Source organism: Festucalex cinctus, chromosome 16 (assembly GCF_051991245.1).
Source record: "Festucalex cinctus isolate MCC-2025b chromosome 16, RoL_Fcin_1.0, whole genome shotgun sequence".
Lineage (NCBI taxonomy): Eukaryota > Metazoa > Chordata > Actinopteri > Syngnathiformes > Syngnathidae > Festucalex > Festucalex cinctus.
The window spans coordinates 23,888,314-23,914,546 of record NC_135426.1 but is presented as its reverse complement, the minus strand read 5'-3'; the positions used below and the strand labels follow the sequence as shown (position 1 = coordinate 23,914,546).

General features: G+C 40.2%; 2 protein-coding genes across 2 annotated transcripts in view; both read right to left on the bottom strand.

The window, feature by feature from the left end:
* Positions 1 to 14,534: 14,534 nt before the first annotated feature.
* On the bottom strand, positions 14,535 to 18,058 carry caap1 (caspase activity and apoptosis inhibitor 1). Its single transcript, XM_077500096.1, has 6 exons — positions 17,820 to 18,058; positions 17,501 to 17,683; positions 17,089 to 17,173; positions 16,958 to 17,021; positions 16,370 to 16,437; positions 14,535 to 15,396 (listed from the first exon to the last, which is right to left on the bottom strand). The coding sequence occupies exons 1-6, from the start codon at positions 17,928 to 17,930 to the stop codon at positions 15,044 to 15,046; spliced, it is 864 nt and encodes a 287-aa protein (XP_077356222.1). The 5' UTR covers positions 17,931 to 18,058; the 3' UTR covers positions 14,535 to 15,043.
* Positions 18,059 to 23,356: 5,298 nt separating this feature from the next.
* LOC144003075 (phospholipid-transporting ATPase ABCA1) overlaps positions 23,357 to 26,233 on the bottom strand; it is a 74,757-nt gene continuing 71,880 nt past the window's right edge. The window contains exon 49 of the mRNA XM_077498879.1: positions 23,357 to 23,689. Coding sequence (XP_077355005.1) covers positions 23,573 to 23,689 — 117 coding nt within the window. The 3' untranslated portion in view covers positions 23,357 to 23,572. The remainder of the gene's footprint in view (positions 23,690 to 26,233) is intronic.

The window sequence follows — 26,233 nt, the reverse complement described above, 5'->3', positions numbered from 1 at the left end:
GAGAGGCTGCATCAAAGCCTTTTGTATACTTTAGCATAAAAAAACCCCAAAAACGTTTAAATACGTCTTTGGGACACTTAGAAAATTAAAAAAAACATATTTATACGTTATTGGGAGTAAATGAGTTAATGAATTCCGTCACTACATTTTGAATGGTGCACACCTCCTAGAGAGCACTGCTACCTCTGACATCTCTTAAAAAAAAAAAAAAAGCCAGCTGGAAGGTTTAATGATGCTTTAATGGGGTCTTTAATTGCAGGTAAATTGCTTGTTTTGATGGATGTTTTGATTCCAATGAGATTGATTTCGTATTAAAAGCTCATTAGGCGCAAACGCCGGCAGAAGTATAACTTGTAACGGGCGCGTGCGCGTATGCATGCTGATCCATCCCGGTGCGGATATTTGTCCACAACGCGACACAGCTGAAAGGAGGCGACGCCTGCGACACAAAGCCATTTCCTGCTTGCTTCATCGCCTATTGTACAGCCTCCTCAGAGTTATCTGTCAAGGCCCCCGGCGCGCACCCTATTATTTCAAGCCATTTGACTGTCCCCGAGCTGACGGCCGTGCTGCACTTCCTGTCCCGCCATGTGATCAGTCAGATTCCTTTGACAGGGATATCTAGTGATCTGTAATGGCGGTAATACTTCCTGTCAGAAAATGGTCTCGGGGAGAGGGAGACAAAGCTGATGCGAGAATAAAAGACTGATAAGGGCAACCTTCGCGGGGAAATATGTAACCAACTCAGAAGCTCTAGCTTACTGCTAAAATGGGCGCGCCGCATCAGTGTCTGAGTTTGGACCATTCACATTGGCTCGAATGTTTGAGAAAAATACCTATAACGAAGTGAGTCAGAAAAGTTTCAGGAACTTACAGTGCCTTAACTCTTTTACCGCCACACGTTATTAAAAAACAACCCCCAATGCCAGCGGATTTCGAGCATCTTAACTCATTTTTCGAAGCAAACAGAATATTGTGTTCTTTTGCTACATAAACAACATGGGTACCACATGAAAGATCGCATTCCATTCTTTCATTAGAAAAAAGTATGTTTCTACCTTATTCGGTGCTTTAGTAATCACCATTTGAAAATAGGTCATTTGAGTGACATTGAGCGAAAACAGAAAAGAAAAGATACATTTTTTCCACAACAGTGACTTTGATACTAATATTTTTGGTTTAGTGACGCTCCGTCAAATTAGGTTTAATGTTACAAAGGCTTTGATCATTCACGTCAGCCTTGAAAACATTCTATTTCATCAGATTGCGTCATGTTTCATTGTAATTCGCAGCTCTAGTTAGGGCCCAAGCAGCTACCGCTGCCATCTGCTGGCCATTGTTAGTGGGTGTTTTTGATTTCACAACTCATTGACTCGGTTGCGCTCCACTTTGACGTTGCACTGACCACTGATATATTAAAAAAAAAAAAAAAAAAAAAAAAGGTAGTTTGCGTCACTTAACATTTATGGCGGCATACATGGTGATTTTATTAAACGTTATTAAATGTTTTTGGCGGTCAAAGATTAAGATGCGAGTTACCATACAAATACACGTGCAGACCTATTGTTCTTTTGTTATGTTATGCTACAGGCAGTCGATGCAAATGGATATACGGTTTGTTATTATGAACCCCACTAGTGCACTACGCAGTCCTTGCCTTTACAGCAGCAAATCATACTGCGGTGGGATGTACATTGCCTATGGAATTCATAACATCTTCACTCTATTCTACGCTCATCAGCACAGCACAAATATTCATCGTTTTATGCAGACGATATGACGCCGTTATATAGTCTGCCGACATATTGTTGCTGAACCATTTATTTTTAACCACTTTTTTCAGCTTGAAATACACTAATGTATGTGGTTTATACGGTTCAAAATGTTGGCATAGTTACGGTCCAGTTTTGTCTCACGAGATGTTTTTGTTTCATGTGGCCATCATCAAGTTTCAACTCGTTTGTTTGATTTCATGTCCTGTTATGTTGGGTTCGTGACCGTGCGGTCAAGTGTCTGTTTCGTACTGATGTAACCGTGATATAACCATTATCTAGTTTCAACTAGTTTTAGGCTGTGTGATGTCAATCCTCAATTCCTTTAGATGATGCGTGTGGTGTCAGAAATCTTTGGTACTGTGTGATGTATGGGTCGACAGCCAATCGGAGAACTTCATGTCATGCGATGTCTTGCCACGCTCTATGATGAGATTGAGAGATTCTCTATATAAGCTGAGGAGTGAGTGTTTTTTGTCGGGTTATTGTCCACCTGTTCCTGTGTACAGCGTCTCTGAGTTTCTGTGCCTCTCGACATGAATAAACAAAATCTTATTTGTGTCTGCGCCCTTTGGGATCCAAACCTCTCAGCACACGACACCATTAATGCAACTTGACAAAACTCACTAATGTTAAACAAATAAAACATTTAATGTTCTGCGACGATAAAGGTGTGTGAGAGGACTTCTCGTGCTTGTGTTCCATCATGGGGGGAAAAAATAAAACAAAAAACTCTCTTTACCTCTGTCAGGGCATTTGACTCGATACTTTATAGATTTATGAGGGTGGAGAGAGCATTCGTATATCCCTGATGCGGATCTTATGTGGCGAGATTGAGTTCATTATCGATTAATGCTCCTTTAAGAGCACGGAGAGCGTTCAAAGCAGCCACGAAAAAAAAAGGGGATGAACTTCAGCCGGTTGGAATCAAAGTTTCATAAGGAGCCGTTTGCCTCCAAGCCACTTTGGAAAGTCGAATGACTTGTTTTCATTGAGCATATTTTTGGATAAAACACATGAATTGATAAAGATCCCCCCCCGACCCAACATCATCAAAATGTACAATCATCCTCGTAATTACCCACACTAATTCTAAATCCCCGCTTTATCTGGAACTAGCCTCTGGATGAAAACACAGAGCAAGCAGCACTAAAAAATACAGACTTTTTTCCATCTCTGGAGATGTGACGCCAGTTTGAGTATTGGATGGCACTGAAAACAATCTCCACATCTTAACCATCTTTGCTTGAGAAACGGAATCAATGATTTTCTAAATGTTCGCTATCAGACGAGCAAGCGCCATAGTGAGTGAAACTGTAAAAGATAAACTGCTGCATGACTGATTTCAACACTTCGAAAAATGATCACAATTATAGTGTCTTATAGAGTCTTCGCTCCGGACTCCTGGGCTGGCTCTCCGGCCCGTGGCCCCTGCGGGTTGTGCCCTGATGCTACCGTTGGACCCGAGGCGGCTGTGCTTGCCTTGTCGGGCCGAGGTCAACGGCTCCCCTCTTTGGTGGAGGTCCTCATGCATGCCAAATCCACCACGCCAGCATCTACTGAAACTCAAGAAGAAATTGCTTCTCCCACTGGTTGGCGTTTGTTCTGCTTCATCTATGCTTTTTTCCTTCCTTTAGTCCTTCCTCTGGTCCCTTGATGTCTCCCTAATCCTGTTGGAATTCAGATGCATCTGGATTCGTAACTCTGTGGAGGGAGAGTTGGTTGGTTGGTGTTGGATTTCACTTTGCTTCATTTGATCCTTCCTCTGGTCTCCTGACAACTTCAGGACTCTGGTGGAATTCTGAAGTATCCGGTTTCGGTGAAGGGTTTCAGGTGAATTAAAGAGCACGCGCACGTATGCACAGTGGACATAATCAGGCTTGACAAGATGGGGGAAGCTACTACACAAGGATAATATGACGAAACAGATCATGATCGAAAATTTAAAGAAACATGAGCACAAAATCAAGCAAAACCCAAAATAAACCTAAAAAAAATGACAAGTAAAATAAAAAACTAAACCCAAATCGTGACAGTCAAGACCCCTGCTGTCTGACCCTCTAATGCTACGCTCACCTCCACAGAGTTGAGACCCCAATGCGCAACATTAATTATTCCACAGGCCGTGGGCTCCTTTGACTAATCAGCACTTACGGGACTCGAGGGGAAGAGGGGAATGTGGGGTGCAGCCTACTGAGTGGCAAATGCCAATATCTACTCTGACGGCAAGGACAAAGGGAGGCGTGACTATAGATGAACAAGCCAATAATGGAAGAACTGATACATCATTTTGTCAGCCTTCCGTCCGGAGGGTGAACTTGTGGGTTTTGCCAATGAGACAACACATTCAGGCAGGCAAGAGGCGAAAGTAAACCAACTATACCGGTAAATGTATGACTACGCAAACAAGTTGCCTCTTATGACTCTTAAGTACAACAAAGGAGGAGGCGGAGGCGACAGATTGACGCCAATGTTGGCCCGAGTCAACCAAATGCGGGAAAACAAGTCAAGGTTTTCTCGGAATTTCAATTGTTTCTTTCAAAGAGGCAAGAGCAAGGCAAGCTGTCGTCAATGAATAGAAAGCAAAAATGAAAGCAAAAATGATTGATTTCTACCTGAGAGATGGCGGGAGGGCCAAGAAGGAACCCTCGAAACAAGCATGAAGCTTTCTTTATATATGCTCTATTGTTTTACATCTTTCCAACAGATGAAGTCTCTGACCTGTCAGGTTTTGAATACACCTCTCTAAATGGTCAGTGATTTCTCAGGAAGCAAATGTCAAATCAGCATCTTGAAACCCTTTAAATGACTGTTATTTAAGAAGAGTATAATGGTCTTGTAGCAACAGCAGAACATGTTCAATCAAAGAGTCAAAGGAAACAAAAAGTCACCATATTTTACTGCCGGCAAAAAAAAAAAAAAAAAGATCAATCACCGCTTCCGACGTGAGCGTCGCATTTACAAAGAGCTTTTAACCGATTGCATTATTTAAAAAGTCACCCGGATGGACAAAAGCAATTTGAAGCCACGCTGTAAAATATAGCTTTCAGCTTCCAGTCGTGGGCACAAATTGTCTTCCAGATGACAGCTGCTGTCCTCTTGTCAGACAATCGGGACACCCGCCGCCCTCGCCGTTCCCGTCCAATGCAACCCGGATCGCATCAGGTGCCTTTGAATCCGCCGACTAAAGTTCCAACTTAATTTTTTTATTTGAATTTTTAGGTTGACTGAAAAACAGCTTTTCACCACAAAACCCCGTTGTTGGGATCCGTCACCTCTAATCTCTAATCTCTAATCTCTCCTTGAAAGGTGGTCGGGCCAAATTTTTCAGATCCTTGACTTATGTGCAGGTTTTCATTGAGGAGGGCGCAAAAACGAAAAACAAAAAAAAAGGCAACTGTCTCAATCAATCGATGGAATGCTGTGTGCTTCCATCGATTGGTTTGTCAGATTTTTGTTTTTTGCTCTTGTTTTTGATAAACAATCCGTTTTGATGGGTGGTTAGTTTGTTTTGTTTGTTTGTTTGTCTGTAGTTGTACTAGTCGTTTGGCCGCTTGGCTTCTTTTCCGATTGTTAGGATTAGTCACGGCAAAAGGTCGGAGAAAGAAATCTCATAGCCTTCAAAAAGTGCAACTAATTGAAATGTTGAAACGGTGTATAACCTTCAGAGTAAGCGTGGCTTCTTGCACCACCAGAGGATGGCAAATTGAATCAGAGTGGAAGGAGAGACACGCTCAATATGTATGATTTATCTACTTGGACAAACGAAATCACTGTCAGCTAGTTCTGCCAAAAGAGGTTACCCGATCTTTGAGAGCACACGCAATTTGATTTTGTCCAAAATCGGCCACGGTAGCAAAATAAATAAAATAGAATATGTACCTGTAATCGCTGCAGCATCAAAATACATTTGTGTTTAACAGCCCTGTTATATGATTTCACACTTAGCTACATTTTGTGTTATTTGTTAGCGCCGCCGGCAGTGGAAGTTTCAAAAACGCTGACAGAGAGAGACTGTTCGGGGCTTTCAAGTTTTCCAAATGATGCAACTGTTAGTTTTACGGAGCTTTAAAAGGAGAGAGGGACTTAAAAAAGCTTCTTGGATGTCGTCGGTTCCAAAACGTGACGGGCGATACAAGATCCCGTTCAAGCAAAGCCGTCGTTTGAAACGAGTCATCTCCGACAAGACACCGAAGCCTTGAAAGATTGACTGACCTTTTGTTCACTGGGACGCCACGGATGCTAACAGATGGGAATTTGAGTGTTCACCCGTCCAATCCACCAACTAAGCCCCTCCCCCTTCTCCATCCTGCCCATGTGCGGCCTTTACTGAACAGCATCCTCAGTGGCCCGCATCAGTCGCGATAGTAACAAAGACAAATGTGCTTTAAGTAGTCATTTACTTCCACAAAAAAAGGATAGCCACATTAAGCTAAGTGGCTGATTTATGAACTTGCCCACACTGTGTTAAATACAGAAACCACAAAAGGGAAGCGAGCTAATCACCATTGTATCTCTGAAAGTTATTTTGACGCAATACCGCTTTGGATACAAAAGCAACTTTAGCGACCAGTGGAATTAGGAGAAGAAATATCTTACCAAGTAAATCTATGGACTAGATAGTGAGCTAAAAATTTTTCAACGTGTTGGCTGCATTTTTAAGACCAGTGAAAGTCCACTGACTCATTTGCTCCCAATAACATATAAATACGTTTTTCTTTTTATGTTCTAAGAGTCCCAAAGACCTATTTATACGTTTTTTTTTATTTTTATTTTTTTATTTTATGCTAGAGCATACAGAAGGCTTTGATGCAGCCTCTCAACTGCAAAGAATGGTTGCAGAAATGGTAGTTATTACACAAACGGCCAGCAGGTGGCAGCAGATAAAAGGAGATCAACCAGGGCCATCTAGAAAAAAAGCTCAATTACTTACAATTTTGAATAGATTTGTGAAAACTGATGAAACTTAGCTCTCTTCTAATGCTAATTGCTGCAAAACGGAAAAAGATAGAACCATACTTTTTTTTTTCCTGATGAAAGAAGAGACTTTAATCTTTCTTTTATGGCAATAGAACACAATATTCTGTGGGCCTTGCAAAATCAGTTAAAATCCAGTAAAACAGCCGGGAGCGAACGGGATTGCGAAATGTGAAAATGGCGGCGAGTGAATGAGCTAAGAACCAAAACCGAAACTTTTTAAAGATTCCCTAATAATGACTCTCGTCTGAGTCTGACCAATTGCATTTTTTAGAACCGCTTTTAGTATACAATGCTTAGTCATGATCACTCTGGAGTCTGTACTACTACAGTTTTTACAGTCTAGACCTCATCACTGGGAAGTCCGCATCGTTTCCGTTCACTTAGTTGAATTTTTCATGAGATGCCTGTGCCTGCTCACGCCGTAAGGTTCAAGGGAAAGCTGCGGGAAATCACACTAATTGTACCACAAATGGATCCGTGGTGTTCTCTCACTGATATATCCACGGCATGTTTATGATATTGATCACGTCTTATCATATCGCTGTCATTCCCTGCAACAATTTGTCTCTGCTTAAATTGAGAGCACATTTCCTCCTCCCAAAGTACTCAAGTTGATCTATGTAAATCGATGCCTCTCAGCTCCCGTGGCTATCCTTGAAGGATAGAGGGGGGGGGGATTCGAGATAAGAGGTGGCAATAATAACAACTCCTGCACTGCCCCCTTTTGGCTGTACAGAGTTTTGCACTTGGTTTGTCATGCTCGGGATAAGACAGAACCCAAACCTTCGAGCACCACGCTAACCTTGTACCCTAACCACCCTAACCCAGGGGTGTAAAAGGTCCAGCCTGCATATACTAAGAATAACACTTGACACAGCCCACTGGGCTTCTTAAACTAAAAGGGCAAATGGCGGTGAGGGGTTGAAACAGTCTTGGGGCTGCAATACATCCCCATTGCTGCGATGCCTCTGACTATCGACTATGACGACTACTATTAATAATAATAATAGTACTCAAAAAAGCTGAAAAGTTGGGTGCAGTTTCCTTCAATTTTTTCTTATTTTATTTTAAACACTTTAATACAAGTATTCCATAATGTCTGTTAACACATTCACTGCCAGCCCAACAAAAATGCATCGTTTGACATATTTTTCCGTCAATGGCAGTGAATGAGTTAATAGGTAGTACTTTCGGTTGAGAGAAAAGTGATTGCCTACTGCTGAGTGAAAATGATGACAAAAACAAGGTTTGGTTCATCAGGTGTTCAGAAGGAACTCACAGGTACGGTAGGTATAAAAACGTTTAGTCAAACATAAAGGCTAGCCTGCTAGCTTTCACTGTCAAAAGAGCATGTTTGTGCCATTTCTTAGCTAGTCCCTCAATGATCATGATCATTATGTTCGGCTTTCAGTCAATCAATGTTACCTGTTGATTGACTGAATGATAGACTTGACAAAGACCTTGTCACTAGCCCACACAAAATACACCCACAAAGCAAGTGCGGCATTTGTGTTGGCGGGATCTGCTTTATCGCAATTCCGTCACAGCCGTTCTCTGCGTGCCGACTTCGCCACGTTGGCTTTTTGCCATGGATTGTGTTTCATGTTCATGGGACAAACAGCGGATGAGCGACTAAGAAAACAATTCCCCTGTTGTTCGCGCGCTTCCTCTCTACGCGTGTCTATTCTCTTGACACCATTTCTGCACGTACAATGGCGGCACATGCAAAAAAAAAAAAAAAAAGGCAAAGCCTCTTCACTTTGTGCTGTTGGCATCAGCCTGTCTAAATTGTCCGAGGAGGCAGCGGTGCGTGAAATTGAGTTCAGAACTGTACGCCGTGCAAGAAGGCTACACACAAAAGAGCGCTTGTTTTTCCAATTCATCCATATTGTGGCAGCGGAAGCTCGGTGAGGAAGAATTCATCAAATCAGGAGGCAGAAATTACAATTGGATGCAAAAAAAAAAAAAAAAAAAAAAGGTTCAAGGCATGTGTATCAAGCTTGTTTTCTTCACAGGCCACACGGTAGTTACGGATATCGCCATCGACGCAGGTTTTACTGGTGTGTGCCAAAAACCACAGTTTGGTTGGATCTAGCTTCTTTGGTCAGTACAGAAGGGAACAAAATTGCGGAGTGTCAAAAAACAAGGACAGATTTAATGACAATAGCTTAAAAGTTTTCCAAAAGTGCAAATTAATAGTTTGAAGACGAATGCAACAGTTACAGTCTGAACACTGAATTGGCATTCTATAAAAAACACTAACAATTAGGTTTGGTATTGTAGATAAATAACCCGATTATAAGCCATTGGAACATTATGCACACTGTGCTCAAATACAGGAAAATTAACTCATTCAAACCCAAAAATATATAAAAACGTTTTTTAATACTTTGTCCTGCACTCCCAAAAACATATTTATACGGGTTTTTTTTAATGCTAGAGTATACAGAAGGCTTTGATAAAGCTTCTGACATGAAGAGGTCGCTTAAAGCAATGGTAGTTATTACATAAAACAGCCAGCAGGTGGCAGCAGAGTATAAGAGATCAGCCAGGGCCATCTTGCAACAAGCTCTTTTGACAATGTTTTCAACAGGTTTCTGAATAATGATGAAACTCTAATTTATAATTCTAATTTCTGCAAAACGGAAACAGTATACTTTTCTTCCAGATGAAAGAAGAGACTAATCTTTCTTTTGGTAGGCTCCGTGTTTTTATAGCAATTGAACACAATATTCTGTGGGCCTTGCAAGAATCAGTCAAAATCATACAAAATAGCCGGAATGGGAGTCTGTCTGGGAGTGAATGAGTTAAGAAATATATTCAATTCAATGAAATATATTGCACATAAACTTTCAATACTAATGAAAGTTGTGAAAGAAAAAATACAAACATTCAACTTAAAAATGAAATCCAACAGAATTGGTTCGTTCGCGTACCACTAGAGGGAGCACACACACCACGAGTGAAACATTCAAAAGGGGTCGATACAAATCCGGTCACTTGCAAAAGAGTGATTGATTTGGAACTTTTGAGCCGTTCTCCCGAGATCCAATCAGCGCTATTACACGACGCATCGTCCTCTCTTGCTGCCCTGTGATGAATGTGTTGCTTCTGGATGATGTATGTCTATAGATTGTCGGGGGATAACTGCTGTTTTTGAGTAATAGCCTCACTGCTGGCAAAACTGGACAACGCTTCTTTATGTGAATGTGATCGATCGATGTGTTCGGTTGTGGGTTTCAATGCCACTTGTTTTCCAGACTGTTTTTTTTTTTAACCGTGTATGTTACGTTCTGAGGTTGGATCCCAAAACGCAGACACAAATAAGATTTTAATTATTTGTTCACATAACATCAAGAGGCATAGAACAACTTGACTCGACGAGCAACAACGAGAATGCATCGAGAATCACGAGACGCCAAGTCCCCTTTGGCCTGTGGAGATGCACCGAGGAACCGAGGTAATAATCCGACAAACGCACACTTCTCGGTTTGGCTTAAATAGAGAGTGAATTGATTGGATTGGCTGTGGTGAGACATGTGGGTAACAGGACTGACATGGAATTATCTGATTGGCTGTTGACCAGAAAAAGAGATTAAAGATTCTTGACATCACATAGCTTAAACCAGTTAAAACTAGATGCTGATTACATCAGTTCACAACAGACACTTGACCTCACAGTCATGACCCAAACTTGACCCTTGCATGACCCAAACTTAACCCTGGCATGACCCAGTCATGACAGTGTAAAAGCTAAAATAACGCAAAAGCAGGTTTTTGTCAAAATTTAAGATATCGCTCTCGACGCTCTGGATAAAAACGGAAAGGCGGGTATTATTTGACGAAATTAACACTACTGCATAGAAACGGCAAGTGATATTGACGCAAAAGTTTGACAACCACACTGATATTGTTCCTACATAAAAAGAAAATTTTAAACGGCTGTTAAAGCACAAGGGAGGGGGGGGAGCTAGCACCCAATGCGAAAAGAAAACCTGAAAGCGGTTCAGGTCCAGTGAGCAGTCCATTCTCATCACAAAGTCTTTTGGTAATGGGCCCAGACGTGCGGATTATAAAACACATTCACCAGTAAGCAGGTATGACATTTCAATGGCCGCCTTTATGAAGTCTTCCGGCAGGCGCTAATGTGTCGGAAATGAATGTGACATTCCCGACGGCAAAGAGTTCTGTGATGACTCCCGATGGTTAGAATTGATGAAGGGTTAATGAAAAGAGTGCGGTGGCAAACTTGTGTTTATAATTTTGATTGACAAGTCAGAGCATTATGCGCTCCTAATAGCTGTAATAGGCACAATTGGATACTAAAGCGTGGCATCTAACCGCGGGGGACGTCGCTAAAGAAGATGAATGTCTTCTCCTTCATCTTGCCTCGACTTCCCCAGTTGAGTTTTAGCCAACACTTGCGGCTCCGCGTCCCCCCCCCCCCCCACAATCGTTTCCAGCTAAGCGCCACTGCTTCGCGGATGCTCCCCGGAGAGCGGCATTGAAGCGGTCGCCGCGTAACCATGGCAACGCTCGCTTAGCATAAGCACATTTGCAGAAGCAGACACTTGCACATCAATTTGGCGCACTGTGCTGGCGCTGATTCCAAGCCAAACACAATTCAGGGCAATCAATGGGTAAGGGTTTATTATTATCTTATTTTATTTGTAACCTTCTTCCGAACCAAAGCTGAATACTAACACCACACCCTTTAACACAACCACACCTTACAAGACCAAACCTTAAGATCCGACCTGCAACATCCAAAGCCTTGACATGAAATTATATATACGGTATATATATATATATATATATAAGGGGTGTTAAAAAAATCGATTCGGCGATATATCGCGATACTACATCGCGCGATTCTCGAATCGATTCAATAATCGGCAAAATCGATTTTTTTTTTTTTTTTTTTTTTTTTTTAGGATTCACACCTTAAGCATGGAAGAATGTTATATGAACGGAACATTAAGCCTTAATATTTTATTTCAATGCTGTTCAAACATGAAACAAATTACAACCTCTATAAGACTGAAATTTCAGATAAATAAATAATAAATTTTCATATAAATCTTACACTCTACAAGCTTACTGATTAGTATTTTCTAAATTTGAATGAAAAAAAATCGCAACAATCGACTTATAAATTCGTATCGGGATTAATCGGTATTGAATCGAATCGTGACCTGTGAATCGTGATACGAATCGAATCGTCAGGTCCTAGGCAATTCACACCCCTAATATATATATATATATATATATATATATATATATATATATATATATATATATTTCCTTTAAGGAATGACATATTTTTCCATTTTATGTAAAAGTTGCTCAAACTGCTGATGAACTTCCAAACAGGATCTCTCGATCTCTCAACCAGTCTGAGCTCCGTGACGCGTACGTTTACCTGCGCCTAATGAGTCACCTCCCAATAGGCTGAGGGTTATCAATATTGGACCCTGGCCAAAAAGATATCAGGCTTGACAGACGATGGATCTTTTCGCTTCTTGGACGACAGCTTTCAAAGTGACTCATCACTTCCACGTGACCTTTAACTTCTAATTGTTGAGTCTGGCGGCAAATTTGCTGGATTGATTAATGCGCGAGTCACTTTGGCTCACCTTGATTAATTCTGCAGAAATGATTGTAAGCGCGGCAAACTATTTAGCCCCTGACAAATAGTTCATTTCCCAAGCTCATTAACGCCATTCGCGCCGCTGATTAATTTGACGCTGACATTTCTGTTTATCGAGTCACGCCAACACTGTTGTGAATATCTTGGCCAGTGCTTCTCAAATAGTGGGGCGGCCCCCCCAGGGGGGCGCGAGGCTCCATCAAGGGGGGCGCGTTTGACCTCGGGGAACATGCTTTTTTATTTTTTATTTTTTTTCCTGTCCTACAATAAAGTGCAATTGCACCTCCACTACATTAGGGGGCAGTGGCGCTCTCATTATTGGCAGAGTGCGCGCAGGGAGCATTCGCTCGGTGGTGTAGGGGTTTTGTTTGCACACAGCAAAAAAAAAACAATCAGCACAAATTGATTTTATATATTTTTGTTTTGCAGGTTAAAGTTTTTTTTTTTTTTTTTTAATATTGTGCTCCTGAGTTAAAGTTCGTGATCAGTTTGAACGCATTATTTATTGATTTTATGTCATTTTATTTTTCTGTATCAAATTGTTTGACATGGTCAGTCAAAAAATGTTTATTGTTTAATTAAGGATTTAATTTTATTTTTGAATTTCAGATGCACTTTAAATCTTTTCTGTTGCAGTTAATAAAGCTATTCTTTGTTGTAAGTTGCTCCATATTTCGTCCTTTTTTTATTCTCTTATACGTTAATACAGATACAGTGTTAGGCAGAGGTGTGCTTTTAACAATTTTATAAAATTGTAATTTAAAAACTAGTAAAAATAAATAAATTCTAAAAGCAAACCCAGAGTCCCACAATCTAAACCTGACTATTACCTAAACCAGACCTGTAAAGTGAATTAAGAGTTTTGTTGCTCAATGTGAGCTTTGTTGGTCATGTTGTTGTTGTAAGTGGGATTTGATGCAATACGTTGCAATTTCATTCGATTACGCCGATTCGATTGCACCGGCTCATCCATCCCGCCTGTCGTCTTTCGATATCCTTCGAAAACATTTTCCGTCACAAGTGCAGAATTTTCACGCTTGTTTGATGGTATTAATGCGCCATTTCACTGCACATATTGCGGAGGCTACAGAGCTCATTCCTCGAGAAAATAACGAACACTTGCTTTACTTGGACTCTGTTGCGGGATTTAATTAAAGCAGCGAAGCAAGTGGTCTTGCAGTTCGATAAGAAAAACAGCAGCCGGCACAAAATGAAATGTGGCCACTGAGTCATCGAGTTATTTATTGCCTGTCAGCCACACTCATTAGTTACATTCAGTATCATGCTGCGGAAAAATAACAGACAGGAAATTTAAAGACTTTTTTTTTTTTTTTTTTTTTAAACTTGTATAACACAGTATATAAAAATATTAGTACTGTCAAAGTTAAAGCGTTAACTATCCATCCATCCATTGGAATGTGGGAGGAGACCCACGCGGGCACGGGGAGAACATGCTATATACATATATATGTATACACACATACATATATATACATATATATATATATATATATACACACACACACACACCGACACACACACACACACACACACACACAGACGTAGCAAAAATTAAGATGAAATTATGAAATTAAGAACAGTTCAACATTGTTGAACTTAATGTTGTCCAAATGCTCAGAATCTCAACTACTCAACAGTAAATAACCTCCAATTTGTTTTGTCCTCCATCAAAGCAGACTTGAATTAAAAAAAATTTAAAAAAAATTGCAAAACAAAAATAAAAACGTGTGCCAATTTTCTGACAAATGCTATAGAGTCATCAATTTATGCTTTTTTTTGCAGTGTTTTAAATGATGTCCTGTTTTTAAACAATGGGATGGAAAGTTTAAAAAAAAATAATTAAAAAAAAATGGTGGACAGATTAATTGATAATTAGTGGTGTTGCTACTCTAGTGTGAATATAAGGTGTAGTTTCAATAATAAAAGAAATAACATTTAGTGTCAATACATTAATTAATATGGGCATGCAATTAAAAAAAACAGTATATAGGCAACTTGTATTTTCACAGATAAACAAAAAAATACAAAAAGAAACGTCGTCCTTATCAAAATAGCAACCGAAGTGCGCATTAAGTTTGCGCATGCGCGAGGGAAAAAACGAGGCGACCAACTACCCTATCAATTTTAATGGCGGAGATACAAGTGGTGACAATCTTTGCCTAACTGTACACTTTAAAGCTTGCAAGTCAACTTCTCCGATGTCAGTAAAGCACATGCTATGCATGTTAATAAAAAAAAACAGCAACTTTCCAGCCGTTTCAACGTTTCTATCAGAGCCGATTCCATCGGATCCAATTCATTTGGTAGTTTCGCCTACCCACAATGCACCACGCCGCTACCCATAATGCACCTTGAATTCGAGATACGCACTTCGCTTATTGGTTCCATAAACCACTTAGAAATGTCTGGTAAAAACACATTAGAGAGAACACATACCCAAGCATGAATGAAACGCTTCCATAAAAGCGGCGTGTGGATGGCGGAGTAACACCGCCATCTAGTGTACATGAAGAAAAACACAGGTCACGCTGGCTTTGATTTGAAAAATTCTTCATATCATATCATATTCATATTTACAAAACAAAATGAAATAAAATAGCAGTTGTGACATATGAGCTTTCTAAGGCACTTTTCTGTGACTGGCTTTCATAAGCGCCTTAATGGCGCGAGCCCTCATCTCCAGCTCCAGAACCTCCAGCTGCTGAAGGGACGGCTGACACGGAGCGGCGGCAGCGGCGGCAGCGGCGGCGCCGGCCCGCGGTTGAACGGCGGCAGCCTCCTCGTCCGCCGGCGCTAAAATCTCGCTGACGCTTCGGTCGATGTCACTTTGGATGTCCTTCTTGGCCTCGGCGGGTTTCGGCCGTTCACACTCGCCGTCGGCCGTCTTCGCCGGCGCGTCCTCCTTCGGGGCTTCGATGTCGCTGTCGCCGGCGTTGATGCTGAGAACGTCGCTGTCCTCGCTCGAGACGCCTTCTGTAAAAGAATACGAATTTAAAGTCAGAATATTGCGCAAAAATCGGCAAACAGCTGAAACGTAAGAAATGATTAAAATGTCACCGTGCAAGTTCTCATTCTTATTTTTATGATGGAACATTCTGCATTGTTGCAGTATATAGGAGTCATCATCATGCAGAGGATATAAAAAGTCTACACACCCCTGTTCAAGTGCCTGTTTTTGTTTTGCATCGAAAACAATCATTTCAAAACTATTTCCAATCCCACCATTATAACCTATAAACTTCACAAACTAAAATGTCAGACATTAAAACTCACGTTGAGTCACACACCTGCTGCCACTTCAAGTGCCTCTGGTGAACCCCAAATAAAGCTGAGATGTTCTAGTAGGCTTTTTCACAAAATTTTCTTTGGTTTATTTCAAAACTCTAGTTGATCACATTGAAAGAAAAAAAACAAATCATTTGACTCTATATCCACTGTACATTCTTAATTGTCTTAAAAGTATCAAGCCATATTCTCAATAAGGTTTAAGTGAGAAGATTCTTAGTTGTCGTTTGGGCATAAACATGGAATCATACAAACTATGAAACGACGAAGACACGTCGCTCCATTTCATAACATTCGGCATCAATCGTCAAGCATAAACAGATGTTTTAAAAACACGTGAAATCACGATACCTTTGCTTTGATAGTAAGTAAAGATGTGTATGTTGACATAAATTCTTCTCTTCTCACGGACTTGTTCTTCTCTTGGGCGAGGGTGCTTCTTCTTTGCGAATGAAAATTGTGTCCCGTATAAAGTATAAAGCGCAAGAAAAACAAAAGCACCGCCGTCTGCCACTTACAGATGCCAGTTTGCATCATATAATTGTTGTTATTAATGTTATCATGATGATGATGATTATTATTTATTATTATTATTATTATTATTATTGAAGACTGGCAGGATAAATGTTCATGTTCTTCTTATTATTATTATATAACTTACCTTGCTGGAGTTTGTCCATTTTTTCCGGTTCTTTGATGCTTGCTGTGAAGTCGATGTTGTCATCTTTCCTTCAACAGATGGATGACAGAAGGTTTGTAGTTGTCGTAATAATAAAAACAATGATCATAAATATAACGAGCAAAAAAAAAAACAAACAAACCAAAAAAAAACATAAGCCCATTTACTTTTTGCAATTATGATGTAAATAGGAGAAATACAAATTATTGCCCCAAAACAAAGAATAGAAAAATAAAAACGAGTAAATTAGGGGACTAAACAATAATAATAATACGTAATTAAAACAACAACAACAACAACAAAAATACTAAAATCCTCCTGTAAAAAGAGATTCAGTTGCAAGTATTATTAATGAACATAATAATATTCATAAAAGTTGCAAGACTTTAGTGATGGCACACTACAATGTGCCCATTTTCTCCAGGACACACAATTCAATGCATTTTTTTAAGAGGTCAAAGGCCCACCAAAATGCAACTTAGTTTGCAGGAATTAATAAATGAATAAATATGAACAATAAGAAACAAAACCAACGATGAGAAACTGTTGTGAAATAGCTGAGGAACTCACTGGTTTTCCGAGGCCTGTTGTGTGTTTTGGCTTGCATGATCTTCGTCTTTCGTCACTTCGTCCCCTGCAACACAACAAGCGCTCTGATCGTAAGATATTAAGTGAGAAGAAGCCCAACGTGGTCTCGCTACCAGACAAGATCTGCACGACGTTCCTCTCCGAGATTGGCTCCAGTTGCTCCCAGCATATTTTTCGGATCTCCTCTAAATTACAATCCTGCAGAACAATGGCGTGATCTTATTATACAGTCATTTTATGAAAATAAAAACCGGGTTTGTATAGAATATTTACACAATTCTAATTATTTAACTACAAGTTTTAAAACACATTATATTAAATTATTTTTGTCATTATTTAAATGCACATTCAAATCAATCAACCTATCATCAATAAAGAAACCACATTGTATGTCATTTATTATTGCACATTCAGTGAAATGGTTTCATACGAATAAAATAGCAATGCTGTGACATTCAAGGGGCAAATCCAGCACTTTAGTGCACAGCTTGGTTCCGTGGCGTGTTTACTTGCAGGCTCGTTCACCTTGAATTGTTCGGGCAGCATCCTACGGAGCTTCTTTTCGCCGAGGACGCCGAAACACTGCTCCAACATCCCCCTCTTGTCGCTCACGTATGCGGTGATGGGCTGGAACGGCACTGCGAGGTCGAGCCCGCCTTCCTCGATGTCGCTGCCGACCCTGTCCAACTCCGGGTCGGCGGACTCGTCCTGCAAGCGACGCCATTTTTTTTTTTTACAGTCAAACCGTCCCGACGTCATCACATTCCAAGATTAGGAACGGATTTCGACGCGTTTACAGTTTACAGATTGTCCCCAAACGTGACGCCAAGTGTGTACAACTCACCGTCGCCACTACGTTGCTTTCGGCGCTTCTACGTTTACTACTTCGATGTCGCTCCTCGGACGGAGGGTTTTTCCTTTTCTTTCCCCCACCATTTGACTTCTTTTTGAGCATTTTTTTCTTTTTTTTTAGTGAAAATAAAGCAAAATTTCGGCCACGCTCTGCGGGGAATCTTGAATGTCGCTTACTAGTGACGACATCAACAAATAGTTTCTTCTTCTTCTACTAACGTAGTGCTCGGCTGTATTCTGCAAAAAGATTCTGTGCTGCCCTCTAAGGGCTGTACTTTATGGAGGATCAAAACTGTCAACATTAAAAATAAATAAATTACTAAATAAATGAATGACTAAAAGGGGAAAATAAAAACGGATTTAAACAAAAAAATCTAATTAAAAATTTAATTAAAAAAAACAATATATATATATTTTTTTATTATATTTTTTTATATCCACTATTATTTTCACTTTTAGTTATTTTTATTTATTTAGTCCTTTATTTATTTTAAATTTTGGCATTTTTGTTCCTCCAAATTTTGCAGGCTACAAGAATATGATAGGGTGGACGAGGAAAAACAATTCCAGATCAAATCAATTTCAAGCAGTACGCACAAAAAAAAAAAAAAAAAAAAAAAAAAGTTTACACGTATGACGTCTGCGTGGGGAGCATGTGAACAGGAGGGGGCAGTGTTGAGCTTTGTGACACACTTGGTTGACTTGCTAGAAAGGTTGGATTGAAGTGATGGCATCATTGCAGGTGTAGAAAGGGTTTGGAGAGTTGATTGTTAGAGTTGTAGCTTGAGATGGTCTGTAATTGAAAAAGGAAAATATGCACACAACAAAATTCAGAAGTCTTTAAGGTGTAAGAAAAAAAAAATGCCCAGAAGTCATATGGGCCTACTGATTTTTTTCCCTTTTTTTTCCTGAACGACCATCCTCAAAAGCTATGTTGTGTCCCTCAAGTGTGCAAACCCCACAACAAGCAAAATGTGAGATATATAACAAGACAAACATTTGCTCGCGTGGCTGCTTTGCGCACTAGCGCCACCTGTCAGATGACTGCGGAAACTTGCTCTTCAAAGCAAATCACAGGAACAAAATGTCTTTGGATTGCACTCTATTTCTATGCTTCATAATCAACTGCTTGTATTTCATCACACCATTCCTGGCCGCTTCCTATTTTCACCGTGCTCGGGCGTTAATAGGTCCGTTGAGTCACGTGTCACCTCACCTGACTCACACCGCCACCAACTCCTCACCGCTGCCATGAGAAATAGTATAATTTGTTTCTAAAATTCAAATTAGATTTAATTACGTTTTTTATTCTTACTTTTATCCCGCCATTACATTAACAGAGTGGTAAGGAAAAAAAAAATTCTCCAGGTTTGTAGTTAGTTAGCTGTGGAATTATGTCGCCATCTTCTGGTCAGTGGGAGAAATGCTGTTGGTGACAAGTTCCGGTCGTTCCAGACAACAAACGAGAAAATCAATGTGTATTTAAATTTCGATGATTTTCTATTTTTTAATATATTTTTTACAAACGTAATATGCAATGACCAAAAGAGACACGGAGTCTTGTGATACATTTTTTATTTTATTTTTTTATTTTTTTAACCGCTATCGAGTGCATTGTTGAAAACGTCAACTTTTTTTTTCTTTTTTTTTTCTCCACTTCCTCCATGTGAACAAAATGGGCCGGTGTGCGGTTTGTATATCAATCCTGTGTTGACTTTGTTTTGGTCAGTAAGAGAATGACAGCAGCAGATTTTAGCAATAAAGCCGCTTGCTATAAACCTAAAGTGCATTGACTGGCTTCAAGCTGTCATTAAACATAAAAAGGTAAATGATAAGCTTTTTATGAGCATCTTAAATCATGCCCAATCATACTGCATGGCCTGAATCCTCAACGTGAGGATGGCAAAACAGCCACTGGAGGGCAGCCCTGCAACTGATGTTCAACATGCACATGTATACATTGATGTTTTGTTGTTGTTTTTTGCAGCATGGGGTTCCACGGTGGGGTCCTGGCAACGCTGCTGGATTTCCGGCAGCTCTTCGCCTCCGACTGTGGCTCCAGAAGTCTTTTGGAAATGTCAATCAGGTGCCCCTTGGATGCCACGCCGGGAATGCGGGCACCACAAGCGGCTTGCTCTCGACCTTGGCTGTGCCTCAAAACCTTCAAAAAAAAAAAAAAGTCACATATTATGTAGCCGCTTAGCTCCACCATTTGAGAATCAGGTTGGCAAAGTAACGTGGCGGGGCCAGGAATTCCCCAAAACTTTGCCGTACCATCTGTTGTGATGACATTTTAGTGTTACAATTTTTATTTTATTTTATTTTTTTTTAAGGTTTTGGCATTTTCCTGGTAGTCACATGTTCCCACCCTTACTCTTGTGTTGTGATGCTAGGTAACTATTTATGGAGGTTTAGGTCACACATGTTTTCTCACCTTTACCCTTGGTGGCTACATGGCTAATAATGCAACCATAATGGAGCCTAATTGAGACATTGACCTTGTCTGCCGCCGGCAAATTCTTCCGGCCCCGTTTGCGACACGACACACACACACGCTCCCGCTCTGCGATTGGCTGGAGGGGTGTAAACACTGTCTTTCCACAGAAACGTCCCGCTGTTTACAAAACAAACACAAAATGGGAAAACACAGGCTTGTTTAGGACAAAATCACCCCCACAGGTTATGAAAAGCCCATATCTATAAATTGAGAAGTAGTTTGTTTACATCCTGTATTTAAAAAGTGACTTTTCCAGAGTCAAAACGGCAGACTCGGCCTTTAATATAGACCCTAATCTATCAAACTCTATCCCTAATTCCCATTTAAAACATAAACCCAAACCTAACCCCTAACACACTAATTTTAAATGACATTTTTGTCTTTAAAATAATATTTGGCTGATGGAGTTACAATAACTGGAAGAAATCTGAACTCACTGGGGCACACGAGCAAAACCATCGCTGCAACTGTTCCGGGGCTTCTGCGGCATGAAGTGAAAATCCTGCACTTAAGCTCACTGTCTCTCATCTGAGCACAGACTTCAGATTCAGTTAGACAAGCGGAGAGTTGCGGAGTGGTGGTGCATCCAAAAGTCTGCGCTTGGCCCGACTTCGCAAGCTCCGCGGAAGGGTTGGGGGGGGGGGGGGGGGCAGGCCTTTGCCAGGATGGATCTCATCTCCGAGGGCTCTCATGCGGATATTTGCTCAGTGTTAACCATCAACTACGAGAGATTGTCACCCAAGGACAGAACCTCATACACTGGAACTTATTGGATGGAAAAAGGCCGGATCACCTTTGGCCGGAACAAAAAAAATAAATAAAATGTCCGTCGTCTGGCTGTTACCCTCAATTCTGTCATGACTGGGTCATGCCAGGGTTAAGTTTGGGGTCACGACCGTGAGGTCGAGTGTCTGTTTTGAACTGATGTAACCGGCATCTAGTTTCAACTGGTCTTAAGCTATGTGATGTCAGGAGCTATGTGATGTCAAGAATCTTTAATCTCTTTTTTCGGTCAACAGCCCATCAGATAATTCCATGTCAGTCCTGTTACCCACATGTCTCGCCACAGCCACTGCTCCTCTTTTCCTCGATGCCTTCTCGTTGTTTATGGTCAAGTCAAGTTAGTTCCACGCCTCTTGATGTTATGCGAATAAAGTGTTAAACTCTTATTTGTGTTTGCGCTTTTGGGATCCAACCTCAGAACGTAACAAATTCAGTTCCAATCACTGTACACAAAGTCACTGGATAATATTTTGCGGTCATTATTACGACTAATTTGTCTTTCCAATCACTTTTGTTTCTCCGCCCCAATGTTTACCCACTTTGCCCCCCCCCCACCACATGGTGGCGCAGCTGGTAGCCGTACTGCGCCCTCACCTACCCGCTATGGCACAGCCTGCGAGGGCGGCCCCATTATTCATGTGGACAGGCTTTTTATGAGCCAGCGGGCTTGTTGCGGGGGCCCGAGCAGATGCGTCCGTCTGTCATTGTTAAGAGCTCCACCTGTAAATAGAGACTACACGGTGTCCCCAAAAATGTACTCACTCCTCGACTGCTCATTACTCATACACGTTTCGTTTTTGGTTCAGTCACAAATCATGGAAAAACCTCAGATTAAAGTTTGTTAGCAAATGAAGTACAAAGACGTTTGACAGAATCCACCACTGCAGAAAACAATAATTGTGTTCTATTTTTTATTTTTTAAGAGAGTAAAGGCATCTTGTCTAGAATAAAAAGGAGTAAACAATAAACCGTCTTTGTCCGCAGGGGGAAAGGAACAGCCGAAATCTGCAAGTAATTGACTCCCACAAAATAGGTTGTAATTGCCTATCAATGCCACAAGATGGCAGCAAATCAAAAGCAACATAAAATAAAGCTCCTCCCCTCACGCGAAGAGATTTTTGTTCCCAAGATGCGCCAATAAAGCAAGATTTTTGATACTTGGCTTTGGCCTGAGCAAGAACATATGCAATATTTTCAAAACAATAAAAACATAGAGAAAAAAAATAAACAAATACTTGAATTTGTGAATATTTTTGAAATTGTACCTTTTAAAACTTTGACTTCATCATTATATTTTTTTTAATGACAACTTTTTTTTGTCTTGAAAACAAAGATGCTATTCTCTTAAAATCTTTCTCTCTCTAAGAAAAAACAAACAAAAACTTTCTACCTATAAAACACGTTATTGTAACATTGCTGCTTTAGGATTATGATGTAAAAAAACAAAAAACAAAAAACTTTCTACCTATAAAACACGTTATTGTAACATTGCTGCTTTAGGATTATGATGTAAAAAAACAAAAAACAAAAAACTTTCTACCTATAAAACACGTTATTGTAACATTGCTGCTTTAGGATTATGATGTAAAAAAACAAAAAACAAAAAACTTTCTACCTATAAAACACGTTATTCTAACATTGCTGCTTTAGGATTATGATGTAAAAAAACAAAAAACAAAAAACTTTCTACCTATAAAACACGTTATTCTAACATTGCTGCTTTAGGATTATGATGTAAAAAAAAAAAAAAAAAAAAAAGTTCGCCACTTAGACCCAACAAGTTAGAGAACCCCCTACCTACTAATGACCTTTGACCTACGCACGAGCAGAACGCAAAGCAGGGCTGACACAGGTCCACTTTAAAGCTGGAATTGTGCATCAGCATCATCCTGTACATAAGAACAAAACAAAAAAAAAATGTTTACTACCCTTTGCTGAATCAGGGGGAGCCCGCTTAAGGACACACTGACCTTCAAAAATTCCGCAGCCTGGCCAAATCCCTCAAAAAAAAATGATGCGCTCTCTTAATTGAGCGCGCACCAAATATATGCATCACCTGCTTTGTTGCATCCAGACGCCAGTCGATCAGCGAGGGGCTTAATGGCTTCAGCGAGGGAGCACTTCTCAGAATCTTAATTCTCTCTTAGCACTCTCCCGTCCTCGCTCCCCGGATGATCTTCAAATAGTCCACCGGCTTCTCAAATCATCGCCCGCTCAAGCAGCGGGCGCTCCACTTGCCGGTCGTTATATGCAGCGCTGACCGTGCAGACCATTTTTTTATTTTTTATTTTTTTTAAATCTTACTTTATGACTGGCACTGTCGTCACACTAGAATTTGCCAATACACGTTTAATCAAGCAATAGCAGCAATCATATTCAATAGACAATAAATGCAGTACAGATTTGTACGTGAAAAGAAATAATGATCTGGTTGATCCACAGTTCAGTGCAATGCTTTCAATTGGCTACACCTTGTGGGACCCCGCGGAGGTCATCGGGGGCTCGTCGGAGGTGTCCACCGGGTTGTCGTAGCTCTGAGAGTCGTCGTCGCCATGCTGGCGACTCGCAAAATTCACAAAGACCTGCAGGAAGAAAGCAGAAGACACGAGAACCGTAAGAAGGGGGGCAACTTTTGACTTGATGCATTTGTGAGCAGTATATGTTTTAGATGTTTGTTTTTTTGACCCTGCATGTAAGTCAAACCTGTCATGTCTGGGGTTAGTTAGAGTTCATGACCTGTTAACTCATTTACTCCCAATAACGTATAAATACGTTTTTTTTAATGCTCTAAGTGTCCCAAAGACGTATTTATACGTTTTTTTGTTTTGTTTTTTTGTTTTTTTTTATGCTAGAGCATACAGAAGGCTTTGATTACACAAACGGCCAGCAGGTGGCAGCAGAGCAAAGGAGATCAACCAGGGCCATGTAGAAAAAAAGCTTAATTACTTCCAATTTTAAATAGATTTGTGAAAACTGATGAATCTTAGCTCTTTTCTAATGCTAATTGCTGCAAAACGGAAACTGATAGAAACATACTTTTTTTTCCTGATGAAAGAAGAGACTTTAATCTTTCTTCTGATAGGTTCCGTGTTTTTATAGCAATAGAACACAATATTCTGTGGGCCTTGCAAAATCAGTCAAAATCCAGTAAAACAGCCGGGAGCGAACGGGATTGCGAAATGTGAAAATGGCGGCGAGTGAATGAGTAAAGTTGGGTTCAGTGTCTGTTTTGAACTGATGTCACTCGCATCTAGTTTCAACTGGTTTTAGGCTATGTGATGTTATGTGATGTCAAGGAATCTTTAATCCCTTCACCTGGTCAACAGCCAATCAGATAATCACGTCAGTCCTGTTACCCACATGTCTAGCCACAACCAATCAGATCGATTCCTTGTCTATTAGGGATGTAACGATAAGTGCAATATCGTGATATTAAAAACTGCCACAATATCGTCGTGGTCATGTTCACAATATTTATAAACAACACATCTGTTCAAAAAAAGTCAGGTTGATTTCCATTTGTGTAGTTATTGCACCCTCTCGTGGCTATTTTTTTTTTTAGTGCAATTTAATTTAATTAGGGATGTTTTGGCCCTCCTTCTATGTTTGAAAATCTACACTAATTGTCAGATGAAGGGGAACGTAATATGCCTGTGAAGCAAGTGAATATGTGGAGGAACTTCATCTGTGCGTGCATTAACAACATATAATAATAATAATAACATAATAATAATAATAATAATAAAACATAATATAATCACATAACATTGATGTTATGTACAAAAGCACAATATTTTTTTTTTTTTTTAGTATGAGCTCTTTTTTTTTTTTTTTTTTTTACAATATTGTGACCTTTTTTTTTTTTTTTTTAACTCTTTTACTGCCACACGTTATCAAAAAACAAACAAACAAAAAAAAAACCTTTGATATGACAAAGACTTTGATCGGTCACGAAAACAGATATAATGCTTCCATCTGGCCATAGTTAGTGTGTTTTTGATTCCACAACCCAGTGACCAGGCAGCGCTGCACTTTGACGTTTGCGCTGAGAAAAAAAAAAAAAAAAAAAAAAAACTTAGTTGACATCATTTAACGTTTATGGCAGCATACATTGTGATTTTATTTTACTGATCGTTATTAAACGTTTTTGGCGGTCAAAGAGTTAAATATCGCCAACCTTCCTACAATATCGTGATAATTATCGTATCGTGAGCTTCATATCGTGATAGCATCGTATCGTGACTTTTGGATATCGTTACATCCCTATAATGTCTATATAAGCCTCCTGAGAAGCGCGTGTCTTTGTCGGATTATTACTTCTGTCTCTCTGTGCAACTCTCTTTGTTTCTCCTCTCGTTAAGTTTGTTCCATGCCGCTCGATGTGAATAAATAGTTCAAATCTTATTAGCGTCTGCGCTTTGGGATCCAACCGCCCCAGCACGTGACAAAACCCTCCTCTCAAACCTTATTTTGAAGCCCTGAATCCTTTAAAACTTCCGATTGATTGATTGACCAAACAGCCCGCCAAAAGAGTCATACCAACTTTAAATTTCTCACACAACGCCTGACGAGAAAAAGCAGGAAATAGAATCTCCCCCACGATTCTATCTCAATGTCCTTTGCAAGTAAAAAAGATGGGAGCACTGATCATGTTTAATAAAAGCAAGTCCTCGACAATGTCGTCTCGGTCGCAAACGTATAAAGCGGCGGCGACGACTTGACAAGCTCAGAGGCCCCAAAGGCGCTTAAGATGGGGGCCATTTTCCTTTCAAATGGTCACTTTGCTCTTTGCCGCCACAGCCTCGGGCCGCCCGGATCGATATTAATTGCGGCGCGAACTCGACGTTCTACACCAGGTCAAGGATCGTCTCAATCAATCGCCGGCTGAGAGGCGACTGTCGGGTCCTCCGCGCGTCACGTGGACAACCTCGCTCCTGATGGCATTTAAAAACAAAACAAAAAACATTCCGTGTTTGGAAACGGGAGCTCGCTGGCGGAAACATCAGAAATGAAACGATATACAGTGAAAATTAGTCAATAAATTAAGGCAAAAGTTAAGTACAATTAATTGTAGTTTTTTAAAAATTAACAAATAAATTTAAAAAAGTGAAAAAATGCACGATTTG

Bases quoted from the DNA above. Each gene is read 5' to 3' on its own strand.
- caap1 (XM_077500096.1), bottom strand. From the start codon at position 17,930: ATGCTCAAAAAGAAGTCAAATGGTGGGGGAAAGAAAAGGAAAAACCCT. The intron at 17,174-17,500 runs GTGAACGAGCCT...ATTGTTCTGCAG, and splicing joins TGCTGCCCGAACAATTCAAG to GATTGTAATTTAGAGGAGAT. The intron at 17,022-17,088 runs GTAGCGAGACCA...GTTGTGTTGCAG, and splicing joins CGTCGTGCAGATCTTGTCTG to GGGACGAAGTGACGAAAGAC.